At 39.4% G+C, this 13,452-nt stretch overlaps 1 protein-coding gene across 4 annotated transcripts in view; it reads left to right on the forward strand.

Moving 5' to 3' along the window:
* The window catches only part of CDC14A (cell division cycle 14A), a 169,242-nt gene that overhangs the window by 143,838 nt on the left and 11,952 nt on the right, over positions 1–13,452 (forward strand). For 3 of the 4 annotated variants that reach the window (XM_069478288.1, XM_069478289.1, XM_069478291.1), the window contains 4 exons: positions 1,602–1,717; positions 2,840–2,887; positions 5,266–5,388; positions 6,106–6,648. In XM_069478288.1, coding sequence (XP_069334389.1) covers positions 1,602–1,717; positions 2,840–2,887; positions 5,266–5,388; positions 6,106–6,565 — 747 coding nt within the window. In that variant the 3' untranslated portion in view covers positions 6,566–6,648. Of the gene's footprint in view, positions 1–1,601; positions 1,718–2,839; positions 2,888–5,265; positions 5,389–6,105; positions 6,649–13,452 lie in introns of those variants that run through there. The other variant, XM_069478290.1, reaches the window with a different exon arrangement.

The raw sequence follows: 13,452 nt of genomic DNA on the forward strand, positions 1-13,452 counted from the left end.
AAATGCCCATCAATACATGATTGGATTAGTAAACTGTGGTATATGTATACCATGGAATACTACTCAGCTATAAGGAATGATGAAGATACAACATCTCTATGGTTCTCCTGGAGAGAGTTGGAACCCATTATATTAAGTGAAGTATCCCAAGAATGGAAAAACAAGCATCACATGTACTCACCAGAAAATTGGTTTCCTTGATCATCACCTAAATACAAATCTGGAAACGACACCAATTGGACATCAGACTGAGGTGGGGGGTGGGGGAGGGGATGGGGGTATGCCTACACAATGAGTGCATTGTGCACCGTTTGGGGAGTGGTAACACTTGAAGGTGCTGACTCGGGAAAGGGGGAGTGGGGAAAAAAATATGAAACTATTGTTTTTAACTTGCACTGTTCACTTAATAATTTATCATGAACATTTCCCATATTATTTCATATCATTGTACAAGAAATAATGTATACATTATGAGGACATACTGTATCTAACAAGATATACTGTTAGACTCTTTGATTCTGTAAAATTAAATAAAAAAAAAAAAAGAAAAAAAAAAAAGAGTTTAGGGGAGCTTGAACAATATTCCTAACTTCCATGAGTACTTCCCTTATTGCATCTATAAACTAAGGGTAACCCCACCCACACAAGGTAGTTGTGAGAATTAAGCTGGCACGTGAAGAGACTAACATGGTACTTGTTTTTCATACTATAAAAACTTATTTCAGGAAAAAACATGCTTTACCAATCTAGTGAGCATAGTCCTTTAAATCTGTCTGAGGAGGACTCGAATGCTTTTACTAGTGTTAAATGATTACTGTGTTAATAAATTACTGTGTTTCCCAAATTATTTTATCTTGCATTTTTTAGAACAACTAATGGGGGTGTGGTGGCTCACACCTGTAATCCCAGCATTTTGAAAGGCCAAGGTGGGAGGATTGCTTGAGACCAGAAGTTCGAGACCAGTCTGGGCAACATAATAAGACCTCATCTCTATAAAAAATGATAATTAAAAAAAATTAACCAGGCACGGTGATTGGCACCTATAGTCCCATTACTCGAAAGGCTGAGGCAGGAGGATCACTTGAGTCCAGGAACTTGAGGTTGCAGTGAGCTATGATTGTGCCACTGCACTCTAGCCTGGGTGACAGAGCGAGGCTGTCTCAAAACAAACAAACAAAGAAAAACAAGTTATAGAATTTGCAGTGATGGCTCCCGGTAGTATCTGGAAACATATTTGTACCGTATGTGTTGAGCCAGTCTGTGTCTAGGCTATATTCCCAAGCATGATTGTGTCTGTGTGAGAGTCTCTTTGGTTGTTGATCCGTTGTAACAAACAGCTCCTTTTAAATTCTACCACATCTATACTCATGCTTTTTTGAATGGAATTAGACCAGTATATTTAACTGGCAAATAGTCACATGTTCTATAGCATATACTTGGACAATGTTGAATTCTTAGTGCATTTAAGTGATTTGAAATAATCTATATTAAGATACTCTGTATAAGAGATATCTCTATATAATATATAATCTATTAAGAAATCTATATAAAGCAAAAGTATTCATAATGACCTTTTCATGGAATATGTATTTTTTCCCCAGAATAATTTAGAAGAGGATGAAGATGTGGAAATGAAAAATAGTATAACTCAAGGAGACAAACTACGTGCCTTAAAAAGTCAGAGACAGCCACGCACCTCACCGTCTTGTGCATTTAGGTAGATCCCTTTTAAACTTTCAGATTCATAGTGTGCTTTCCTTTGTGGGTAGAACATAATCTTCTCTTTGGAATACCAATCTATAAATACCAAGTTTACCTCATGTTTTTTGGTTTATTACTATTTTATGTTGTTTATTGTTTATTTTATCACTGTTGGGAAAGTTTAGAAGCTTATTGAAAGCAACATCTGCATCTTAGTCTCTGGAATTCTACCTTAAGCTGCTAAGCAGTAAATTATTGCTGGGACTCAGTTTCAAATTCCATTTGGATTTCTACCCTTCTCTTGTGAGAAGGATTTCTTGTCTTATGGTGAATCCTCACAAGTGTGCTGAGGCTTTTGTGTTGAAGTCAGAGTGTGTGGAAAATTATTGTGTGCCAGGCTTTGGTATATCCTAACTGATTCCTTAGCTTTACATCTTCTATGTTTTGAGAATGGAATAAGCAATTCTTACTAGTGCCTATAAAGTTATAAGCCATCTTGATTTTGAAGTCTGAAACTACTCATCAGAATCAGTGGTGGGACTTGACTTCTCCCACAACATGTGAAACCTGCTGTTAGTTCAAATTGGGGGAAAAAAAGAAAAAGAAAAAGAAAAAGAAAAAAAGTTCCAGGATTAATGCAGGTACAAAAATCTGTAAATATTATCAAGATTCTTTGTAATCTTGATAATTGTAATATTTTGGGTGGCTAGGACCCAGCCCACAAATGAAGATAATGAGAAACAACTACTTCTGGTTGACTTGCAAGTAAGAGACATGCGCAGCAGGAAGGATGTTTGCCAGTATGATAAACATCAAACAGATTCATAGGAAATTTAGTTTTCGTGTGTTATCTGACAGAATTGTAACGCTTAAGTCAGATTGGGTCTTTGAGTACTGGTTTGCTGATCTGAGAAATAAAAGTTCATAATGCTCACAGTTGAGGTTATCATTTTCTGTAGTACGATACGGACATGGGGTGACAAGCCTGGTGCGTAGTAATCTAATATCCATTTGCAAGGTTTCTACCTTTTGCCAATTTAATATTTTTACTGGTTTGACATCATGTGATATGCCTTTTGTTCTTTGTTAAAATGTGTCAATCTGGTGATATGTGAGTGTTTGTCTTTGATTTCCACAGGTCAGATGACACGAAAGGGCAACCAAGAGCAGTGTCCCAGCCTTTCAGGTACCGTTAATGAGGTCGAATTTCTACTAGCTTTTTTTTTTTTTTTTTTTTTGTTGAGACAGAGTCTCACTTTGTTGCCCAGGCTAGAGTGAGTGCCGTGGCGTCAGCCTAGCTCACAGCAACCTCAGACTCCTCGGCTTAAGCGATCCTACTGCCTCAGCCTCCCGAGTAGCTGGGACTACAGGCATGCGCCACCATGCCCGGCTAATTTTTTCTATATAGATTTTTAGTTGTCCATATAATGTCTTTCTATTTTTAGTAGAGACGGGGTCTCACTCAGGCTGGTCTCGAACTCCTGACCTTGAGCGATCCACCCGCCTCGGCCTCCCAGAGTGCTAGGATTACAGGCGTGAGCCACCGCGCCCGGCCTCTACTAGCTTTTAAATAAATACTTCCTTTTAGACATATTTCCCAAGCCTCAAACTGATGAAAATCAACTTTACATGGCTTTTCGCTTTTTAAATTGCTTTCTTTCTCTTCTAGCTTGTTACAATACACCTTATTTTTAATGCTTACTGTGAAAAGGATTTTTGTTTTGCTGACGTGCCCACGGGGCTGTGTGACTGTGGTAGTGATCTGGATGCGTTTTGTGCTCTCAGTACTTTGTTGGTGTGTCTAGTTTTACTCTGCAACTTTCCTTTCCATCCAGTGATAGAGTTTGCCTTGATTTTCTTTTTTCATTTCTGTTAGTCCTCTTTCACCCTATTTTTGCAGTATTTGTCCCCCTTCTTTTCTAATTTTATTTCCTTCCCTATCTTCCATTTGAGGAGGCAACGTTAGTTTTTTTCCTCTGGAAACATGTCCCCTCAATATTCCTGGAGTGGTACCAGGATGCAGCATAGGGCTTGGTGAGAGCAGTGGAAATGTTTGGCCAAGACTTGGTGAAGTAGGGGAAAGAGGCTGATTCCCTCTTCACCTTCTGGTTCTTATTCATCCTTTGGTTTAGGATTGTTTAGCGGGGGCAGTTCTGAGAGGTCCCAGGCTTCTCTGGAAACTTGCACCCCCCTTCCTTATGCAACTTTTCCCATTTTTGTTTTAGAGGCAGAACATGTGCTTAAGCAGTTGTTGGGAGGGTGGATGATGAAGGAAAGAGTTTACAAGTAAATGAGCTTTTCTCTAGCAGACAGGAAAACTGAGTTCAGCTACATTAAGTGATTTGTCCAGGATAAAACAGATTTGGTGTTGAAAGTGTAACTTGGCCCTGGCTATCCAGATTTGAGTCAATTTCCCCTTTTTGTCCACCTGGAAAATGTTTATTGGGTACCTGCTCTGAGTCCAGCATTGTGCCAGCCATGGGGAATTGAAGAGAGAGACAAGTCTTTGTCCTCAAGGAATTTATATCAAGTGAGGGAAATAGACAAATATCAAGCAATGAAATATGGTATAAGAGCCGTGATTTACCATGAAAATGTATGACGAAACAGCAGAATTCAGGCAAGCCTTGCTGGATGAGGTCACAGTCAATTGAACCACTGAAGAATAAGTGACAGGAATGGGTCAGATGGAGGTGGGAGGTAAGAGGTGGGGAGAGGTAAGGAGAAGATGCCCTGGCAGGAAAAGCAGCATAGGCAAGCTGGACAAGGGTGGGAGTGCAGTCCATTCGGGGAACTCGAGCATTGTGTGGAGCTGGAGTAGGGACGTCCAGTGGGAAAGTGTGCATAGAAGGGCCTGCTCAGAGAGGCAAGCGCCAGATTTGGGAGTGGTTTTATAAGCCAAGCTCAAGAGTTTAGGCTTTGTGGGCACTGAGGAAAGATTAAATGATTTAAACAGTGAAGTGCCATGGTGAGATACTTTAGGTTTTGCTGGAGGCTATTCATAATTTGAATTGTTAAGGAATAAGAGTAAAGGATGCTACTAGTCGTCAAGGATAAGAGATAATGATGGTCTCACCCAGGGCAGCCACAGGGTCAGAAGAACAGGATAGGTTTGCAACATAAAGAAGTGGAAGCAAAGGACGGGCTGAAGAATGAATACCAGTGGTGAAGAAAGGAAAGTGTCCAGAAGACAGGATCATGGTTAAGAGCGGGACTTTGAATCCTAGATTTGAATCCCAGCTGCCACTTGCTAACTGAGTGACTTTGGATGAGGAATTTTTCCTTTGTGCTTTAGCTGCCTCACTTGTAAAGCGGGAACAGCAGTATTAGCTACCTCATAGGGTTACTGTGAGGACGAATTGAGTTTAACTTCTTTCAAGTTCTCGAAACGGAACAGCTCCAGGCAGAGTTAGTGAGTGCGGTGCCTGTTCACCGCTGCTGCTGTCACCATTGTTAGGACCCGCCAGGATATCTGTAAGATTTATTAATTTGTCCTGGTTAGTTGCTAAATATTTAAGATAACACTGCTTGAATATGACACTTTGCCCATTTTTCTCCACAAAGATTAAGTTCTTCGCCACAAGGATCTGCGCCTACTTTGAAGACAGCAAAAGTGGCTTTGTCTCCTTCAGCGACGGCCAAAAGGATAAACAGAGGTTCTTCGTCTTCAGGCCCCAGTGTAAGAAGGTAATTGTTCTCTCCCTGTTCCAAGGTACTGACTCAGGTAAAGGAAGTTGGCAGCAGGCAATGAGTTTGGCTATAGTTTTGTTAGAGGAGAGGACAAGGGGGAAGGGGAGAAAACAAAGACTCTGTGATCTTCTGGGGCTTCTGTTCCTGTCTGGCACTGTGGGGACAAGGCTGTGGAGGGAATGGTGTCGAGCATCCTCTTCTAGTGACTCTCAGCTTGCTTAATGTGATCCAGAAAATACAGTTTAGTTGCTCTTACCAACAATACATGGTGTTGTCATTTCTCACCTGTTGTGTATAGGCAGGCGAGAACTAACTAAATGGGTAGGGAGGTTTGATGCAGTTGTGTTATTGAATATGTATAAATTAAATCTTATACTTAAATCTGCCCTTAACTCTCTGCTTATAATGTAACCCTGTTCATTTATATTCTGCCACAGGGCAAATAGAACTCCCAGATGTTCTGTTTCAAGATCTCTAGTCAAATTGTTTTAGCAAACTTCTTGGGTCCTAGTTAACCGCTTTTGAACTTGATATGTGTATCTAAAGGCCACATATATAATATCACCAAAAGCCATTCTGTCATCATTTACATGGATCAGAATTGTCTTCATCACATTCCCCTAATGTTGTGAATGTGTGTTTTAAAACATGAGCTCTGTGTGAGTATACATTGTTGTCTGTGTTTTTTCCCTCCTCACCTGTGTTTCCATTCAGCTTTTCCATCAACTCCAGGCTAGCCAGTTCTCTAGGGAACTTGAATGCTGCAACAGATGATCCAGAGAACAAAAAGACCTCCTCACCCTCTAAGGCAGGTTTCGCAGCCAACCCGTTCACCAACCTCTTGAATGGCAGCTCCCAGCCGACTACCAGAAATTACCCTGAACTCAACAACAACCAGTACAACAGAAGCAGCATCAGCAGCAGTGGCGGCGGGGGCAACCTGAACAGCCACCTAGGCCCCCACAGCGCCAAGACTGAGGAACACGCCACCATCCTCAGACCCTCCTACGCCGGGCTTTCTTCTTCTTCAGCGAGATTCCTGAGCCGTTCTATCCCCGTAAGTTCGCAGACACCACCTCTTGGCCCTCAGAACCCTGAATGCAACTTCGGTGCCTTACCTTCCCAGCCGAGGCTGCCACCAACAAAATTTAATGGCTCCAAGGAAGCCTTCTGATCGATGCCTTCCCTCTGTGCTGTGAAACTGTCTATGCACTACACATTCTGCTGGCTCCTCTTCAAGTAAATGCCAAGTTTCAACCGGGTTTCCTTACTTCCTTCTTTTTCTCCTTCCTTTGCCCCCACTCCTTTTTAAGTGGTTTCTCTTCAAAGGGAAACAGCTTTCATTCCATTCCTCACGAACACTGTTGACTTAAGTTACTTTTCAGTAAGTTTTCAAATCACTCTGAGTATCTCCTACAAAGCCAGGAGCTCATGCATACGATAGATGGCATTTGCTTTGGTTATGGTGGTATAGGGAATTATATGTTTCTACATCATAGATCAACGAATGAATTTTGGAATATTAAAATGTGGAAGGTGCTGAGTGAACAGTATTGACCCAGAATTTCACCTCCTGCAAGGAACTGACCCAGAACAACTTAAGTGGCACAGGGAGGGTGTTTGTGAGAAAGGCTGATAGGCAGGTACCTGGGATGCAAGGGGAGGAGCAGGAAGAGTATCGGGAAGATGTTTAAAGTTAGTCATCACTCTTCTAGAGGCAGGTGGGAAGATCTCCACACACATTTTACCAATGAGACCTTCATTTAGGTTTCCAAGCTCCCTTTTTAATGATCAACAATCCCTGCTAGTGTAAAATCTATGGGTTAACCCCTTCTACAAATAACTTTAATAACGTATTTTGATTGCCTCTAGGGGTATTGGGATCTATAGGAACGTGAGTTTTAATTTGAGAGGAACTAGGACAAACAGGGAGGAGAAATAGATCCTACGTATCAAGAAAATGTGAAGCATGGTTGAAACGCTGATTACACAGGGCACGAGAAGCCCCGACGTGTCCTGGAAAGCCCTGGCCCATCATCCTTTCACACCCACTATTCTTTACACGTTTCTCCAGCCACCATCCAGGGCAAGACTGCTTTCTGCAGGGGAGAAGATGGGAGGAGGAAAGGTGCTGGTGGCCATGTGCCGCTTATGGCCCACCCAGCAAAACAACAGTCCCTTGGTTCACCCTTAAGGGAACCCAGTTTCCTTAGTTGTCAGTTTAGAAACCATGAGGATGTTTTCTAACGTGAGGATGCAGGTTGTGTGTGTGTTTTCATGTGTGGGTGTGTTGGACTCATCACCACTCCCATCCCTACCTTAGTCCTCTTTTCAATTTTTCCTCCATCTGTCCACTTTCAATCCTTTCCTAAGAGGAGTTCTGGCACATGTGATTTTCCCCATCTGATTTTATTCCCAGCGATGTTTTTCAGCATTATTTTAGATTCTTTTATAGGTTAGGGCCAGTAACTGCCAGCCCATCCACCCCTTAATCTGATTCTAATCCCACTATGTAAATTGGGTATATATGTATCATAAAAACTTAAATCCATGTAACTGTGGGTTAGGTATAAAATGATAATGCATTTAAAATTTCATAACTATGTTTATAAATCATATACATCACATTAGGAATTGAGTTCAGTCAGTATTTTCATATATTGACTGTGGATCAGTCTCTCTTTTTAGATCGGAGTACAGATCTTTCCATTTTCAGAAAAAATATTAAAGATATATAGATAGTTATACAGGCATGTGCTGCATAACGATGCTTTAGTCAATGACAGACCACATATATAACAGTGGTCCCATAAGATTATAATGGAGCTGAAAAATTCCTATCGCCTAATGATATTGTAAGCATCATGATGTCATAACACAATGCATTACTCACGTGTCTGTGGTGATGCTGGTGTGAATAAACCTGCTGTGCTACCAGTCGTAGGAAAGTATAGCACAGACAATTATATAGTGCATAATACTTGATAGTAAATGACTGTTACTGGTTTATGATTACTGTACGTTTTATCATTATTTGAGAGTGTACTCCTACTTACTAAAAAAAAAAAAAAAGACTTAACTCTAAAACAGCCTGAGGCAGGTCCTTCAGGAGGTATTCCAGAAGCAGGCATTGTTATCAAAGGAGATGACAGCTCCATACATGTTATTGCCCTTGAAGACCTTCCAGTGGGACAAGACGTGGAGATGGGAGACAGTGATACTGATGATCCTGACCCTGTGGAGGCTAATATATGTGTTTGTTTCTTAATTTTAAATAAAAAAGTTGGAAAAGTAAAAAATTATAAAAAAATTTTAGAGTAGGAAAAAGCTTATAGAATAAAGATATAAAGAAAGAAAGTATTTTTGTGTAGCCATACGACATGTGTTTTAAACTACATGTTGTTACAAAAGAGTCAAAAGTTAAAAAAAAAAAACTTTTATAGAGTAAAAAAGTTATGGTGAGCTAAGGTTAATTGGTTATTGAAGAAAAGTTTTTTTTCTTTTTATAAATTTAGTGTAGCCTAAATGTACAGTGTTTTAAAGCCTACAGTAGTGTACAGTAATGTCCTAGGCCTTCACATTCACTCACAGATTCATCCAGAACAACTTCCAGTCCTGTAGGCTCCATCCATGGTAAGTGCCCTATACAAGTAGACTATTTTTTAATCTATTATACCTTATTTTCACTGTACCTTTTCTATGTTTAGCTATGTTTAGATACACAAATACCATTGTGTTACAATTGCCTACAGTATTCAGTATAGTAACACGCTGTACAGGTTTCGTCTAGGACCAGTAGGCCATTACATCTAGCCTAGGTGTGCAGCAGGCTATGACATCTGGATTTGGGTAAGTGAGCTCTATGACGTTTGCAAAGTGATGAAATTGCTTAATGATGCATTCTCAGAACATATCCCCATTGGTAAACGACACATGACAGTATAAGTATCTTGCAGATTTCATGGCTAAAGGTTTTGTGTAATCCACATTTATAGCTGAGTGCCAATGGCACTGGTAGCTTGACAAGAATAATGTTCTATTTTTTCTAGATCTCAGCTTTCCTCTTTGCTGGAGGAAGCATGGGGGCATTCTTTTGACAATTGTTGATCCCCACCAATGATGTTTACATAACTTAATTTTGGTTTCATTCCATATTTTGTTATTTCTTTTCACCTCTCCACCTCCTCCTCCTTATCCCTCTTCTGGCTGGAATAGAATGATTTTCCAATAATTGAAGTTAAAGCAATTGTGTAGGCAGTTGCTGCTACTCCCCCCTCTCCCTCCTAATTTTGTCATGTAAATGTAAAGAAAAACAATTAGAAATAGAATTGCCAGCAGGAAAACATTTTCTTCCCTCTCACCCTCCCAGGAAGTAAGAAGCAGCAGATCTTTATAGCAGACCCCCCTCCTTTATCTTTGCCTCCTGTGGAGAGGGAAGGCTCCAAGTCCTACCCCTGCTGACTTCTGGTAGAAAGTCAAAATGATGATGGAAATTTCCACTTTATGTGGAATAATGTAGGAGGTTGTGAGTTGTTTTCATTTATGGTCCATTGGAGCTTTCCTAATTGTAGTGGGTTTATTGCCTAAATAAGATTGTCCTTCTTTCCAGTGCTTCTGAAGATGTGGGACTTAGGATCCTTGAAGAACTGGCAATAAATCACTTAACAAAAATGTTTTTAAATCCTTAGGTAGGAAAATGAAGTCTGCATGGCAATATCCTCCCAGCACCTTTTGAAAAGACCCAGAAACTCTTACGGGATGGGGGTGATGGGTGTTTAGAGGGAGTCTAATATTTTAAAAGCTACAATTAGTATCTCTTTTGAAAGCTGCAATTGCTCTCTCACTTTTTGCAGCAGTTCAGCCCCCAGAAAAATGTAAAAATGATTTCCTCGTTCTGTCATTAAATGCTTTAACACAGAAAACAAGAACTAATGTTAAGGACTCCTTATGGTTGTGACAGCATGCTGAGGAATAGTCAGACTTTATTTTTATTACTCTGGCCTCTTTTGCTAGTCTTGCGGTTTCTATTGCCCTGTGCTATGCACATACCAGGTTCCATTTTTGTTGACCCATTTACTGTAAAAAATTAGTTTCACTCCCTGACACTCAGGAAATTTCAAATGCTTAAGAAATGAGGGACGTGTGATTATGGCGTGGGTGGGGTGGAAGTATTTTATTAAATTGAAATTACTTGTGGTATCTGTCTTGAATATTTGCTATGTTTCATTTTTATGACACTAATCACTGAATTGCTATTCACCTCCATTGACCTTACCTGACCCCAAGTCTGGATTAGGTCATGATGCTTCTCCCATAAGCTTTTCTCCATCCCATCTTGGTCTTAATCACAGTATGCTTCTCACTCTGAATTTTCATCATCCACTACTGTAACCTCTGGGAGGGCAGGAATGGTGTCTCTGGGTTTCATAGTTCTGTGCCCTGTGCCTGGCATATAGTAGGCACTCATCAAGTATTTGTTGATTGGATAAAAGTATGGATGGATGTTTAAATGAATGAATGTGGGAAGAATTATTACTTTCCATTTTAAAGATAAAAATCTTGAGGATCTGAGAGGTTACATATTTTGCCCAAGATTGTACTGCAAATATGCAGCAAAGCCATCATTTGAACCAAGGTGAGCTGTAGTTTGCCAACCACTGCTTTAAAGCATTGCCAGGTGATAGATATTGATTCCAGTATCTTATTCTCCTGCTCAAAAATGACCAGTGATCCCCTAATGCCAGAATATTAACCCTGAAGTCCATGGCTGAGCTTCAGGCCCTCTGTACTGTGTTCCTCTATTGCATTTGCCCTGCTCCTTCTTCCCCGAACATTGTGTTCCCTTGTCCTCTTCTCCCACTATGTTCTCGCCTACTCCTGGCCTTTCAGAAGCCCTTTCTTGCAAGATTCCTGTCCTCTTTACCAATTTCTCATTCTTAAAGACATGTATTACCTTCCATCTCCTCTGCGAAGCTTTCCTCGATAAATTGAACCCACCCAATGTTTTCCTTTTTAACTTCTGTTCCTATTCATGGTGAATATTTAGTACTTTATTTTATCAATTATAGTGTTGCTATTACATTCATGAACATCTGTATTTGTTTATGTATTGTCCTTATATGCCAGACTTGCCTCCAAATGTTAAACTTTCTTTGTGTAGACATTTCATAAAATTTTTTTGTATTTCATGATTTGTAACACAGTTCTAGACACAGAAGGGAAATTAAATTAAACTGTGTAAAATATTCATTTGGTTTAAAATTGAAAGGAAAATTGAAATTAAATATTGTGTACTTTCTCCTTTACCATCGCATTCTCATACCACCCGTTGAGACAGGCTGAAGTGTAGTTCTCTGTTTCAGTGGTAGGAGCCATTTTATACTCCACTTGTTAGTGCTGTTCTCTGGTGATGGAGACTCTTGGGTGAGTTCTCCAATTCAAACCTGACCATTGTAAGAACAACCCTGATAGCCTATGAACAGGTTAAGTTCTTCTATGTTCTAACATCAGGCAGGATATATATATTTTAAGGAATAAGTAGTCCTTAAAGTAGGACTTGAAATAAGATCAAAATATTGGATTCCAGCTTTGTAAAATAACCAGTGTGATAAAAACCTACTGAGCAATTGCCACATACATTAAAGCATGCTTCATTTTTACTTTGGAATAACGTTAGTGGTGACAGTGCTAAATTGATACTTTTGATTGTTTGAATATCCATTCCCAATAAAATGCTACTACTTTCCAGTAGTATGTAATAGCTTTTCCTGATATAAACTTGATGCTTTTTCCCTCTGTCTATTCTGTTTTAAAAAACTGTCATCCTGTCCTGATTTTAGATGTGGCATTTATTCATATTTATTAATATTAAAGATTAGTACGAGCTTTCTAACCTTTTGTTGAATATTTAAGTTGCTGTGGTTTTTGAATCTCTCCTTTTTGTTGTGGCATTGCCTTAGATTTGATGCAATTTTTCAGCTAAGGGAGACTAATAATATCAAGAACATGAGCTCAATCTCAGTATTGAAGCACATCTTTGGCATTTATTTAACATTGCTATTCTTTTTTCCTTTCCCAAGGGGACTTGGGAATGTTACTTGACAATTAAAGCATCAGATTGTTTTGGGGTAAGCATGGTTCAGATGATGCCTTTAAATTTGCATATAAGCTATTTATATACACACAGTATTGGCAGATACAGGCAACTGTAATTTAAGTTTCCAGCGTTAAATAGTGGTTTACATTAATTTTCTGTATAAAGCCAGTCACCTATTTTTGACTCTCCATTTGAAACAAGTCTTTCAAACACAAAACTTACTTTAAGTGATAAGGTTGATCAGAAATGTATAAAGAGTAAGAATTGGTTTATATTTTCAAATGCATTGGAATTATTAATTGCTTTGGTTGTTTCAACTTAATTTTACACCTTTTTTCTTATGTAATATAAAAATACTGCTGGGTCAATAGAAAATAATCTTTTTAAAAATCTTGGCTTTTATTTTTTGGCAGAGAGTAAAACAAAGTAAGTGCTTTTTATATATGTGTAAAAGCTTGTCCAATTGAAAAAAAGTTATATCTAATATTTATATGCGTGTCTACCGTGAGCTCAGTATTGTTTTGGTGGAGCAAAGTAAGACAAAGATGCACAAGCCCTTGTCCCCCGCCAGATGGAAAGCTCCATGCAGGCATCATCTGGCTTCACTGATCTGCCCTTATTTTTTTGGTCCCTTCTATCTGTCTTTGCACTGCTGCCAGAAAACACTTAAAATATGCTTCCTAATTTAAGCCTTTGTTTAAAAAGCTTCTGTGTTTAAAGAATAAAACCAATTATCCTAGATTATAAGATTTTTCTTTTTCCTTGAAAGTCTGCATTTTCACCACAACATATTTAGATATGGATTCATTATAATTTATCGTGCTTGGCCTCACTGTGTGCTTTCAGCCTTAGAGCTGATGGATTTCTCAGTTATGGAAGAGTCTCAGCCATTATCTTTTAGGATATTGCTTTACTGCCTTTCCCCCACCTTCTCCTTTTGCAAAACCCCCTAACCTTCTGTTGGA

Source organism: Eulemur rufifrons, chromosome 8 (assembly GCF_041146395.1).
Source record: "Eulemur rufifrons isolate Redbay chromosome 8, OSU_ERuf_1, whole genome shotgun sequence".
Classification (NCBI taxonomy): Eukaryota; Metazoa; Chordata; class Mammalia; order Primates; family Lemuridae; genus Eulemur; species Eulemur rufifrons.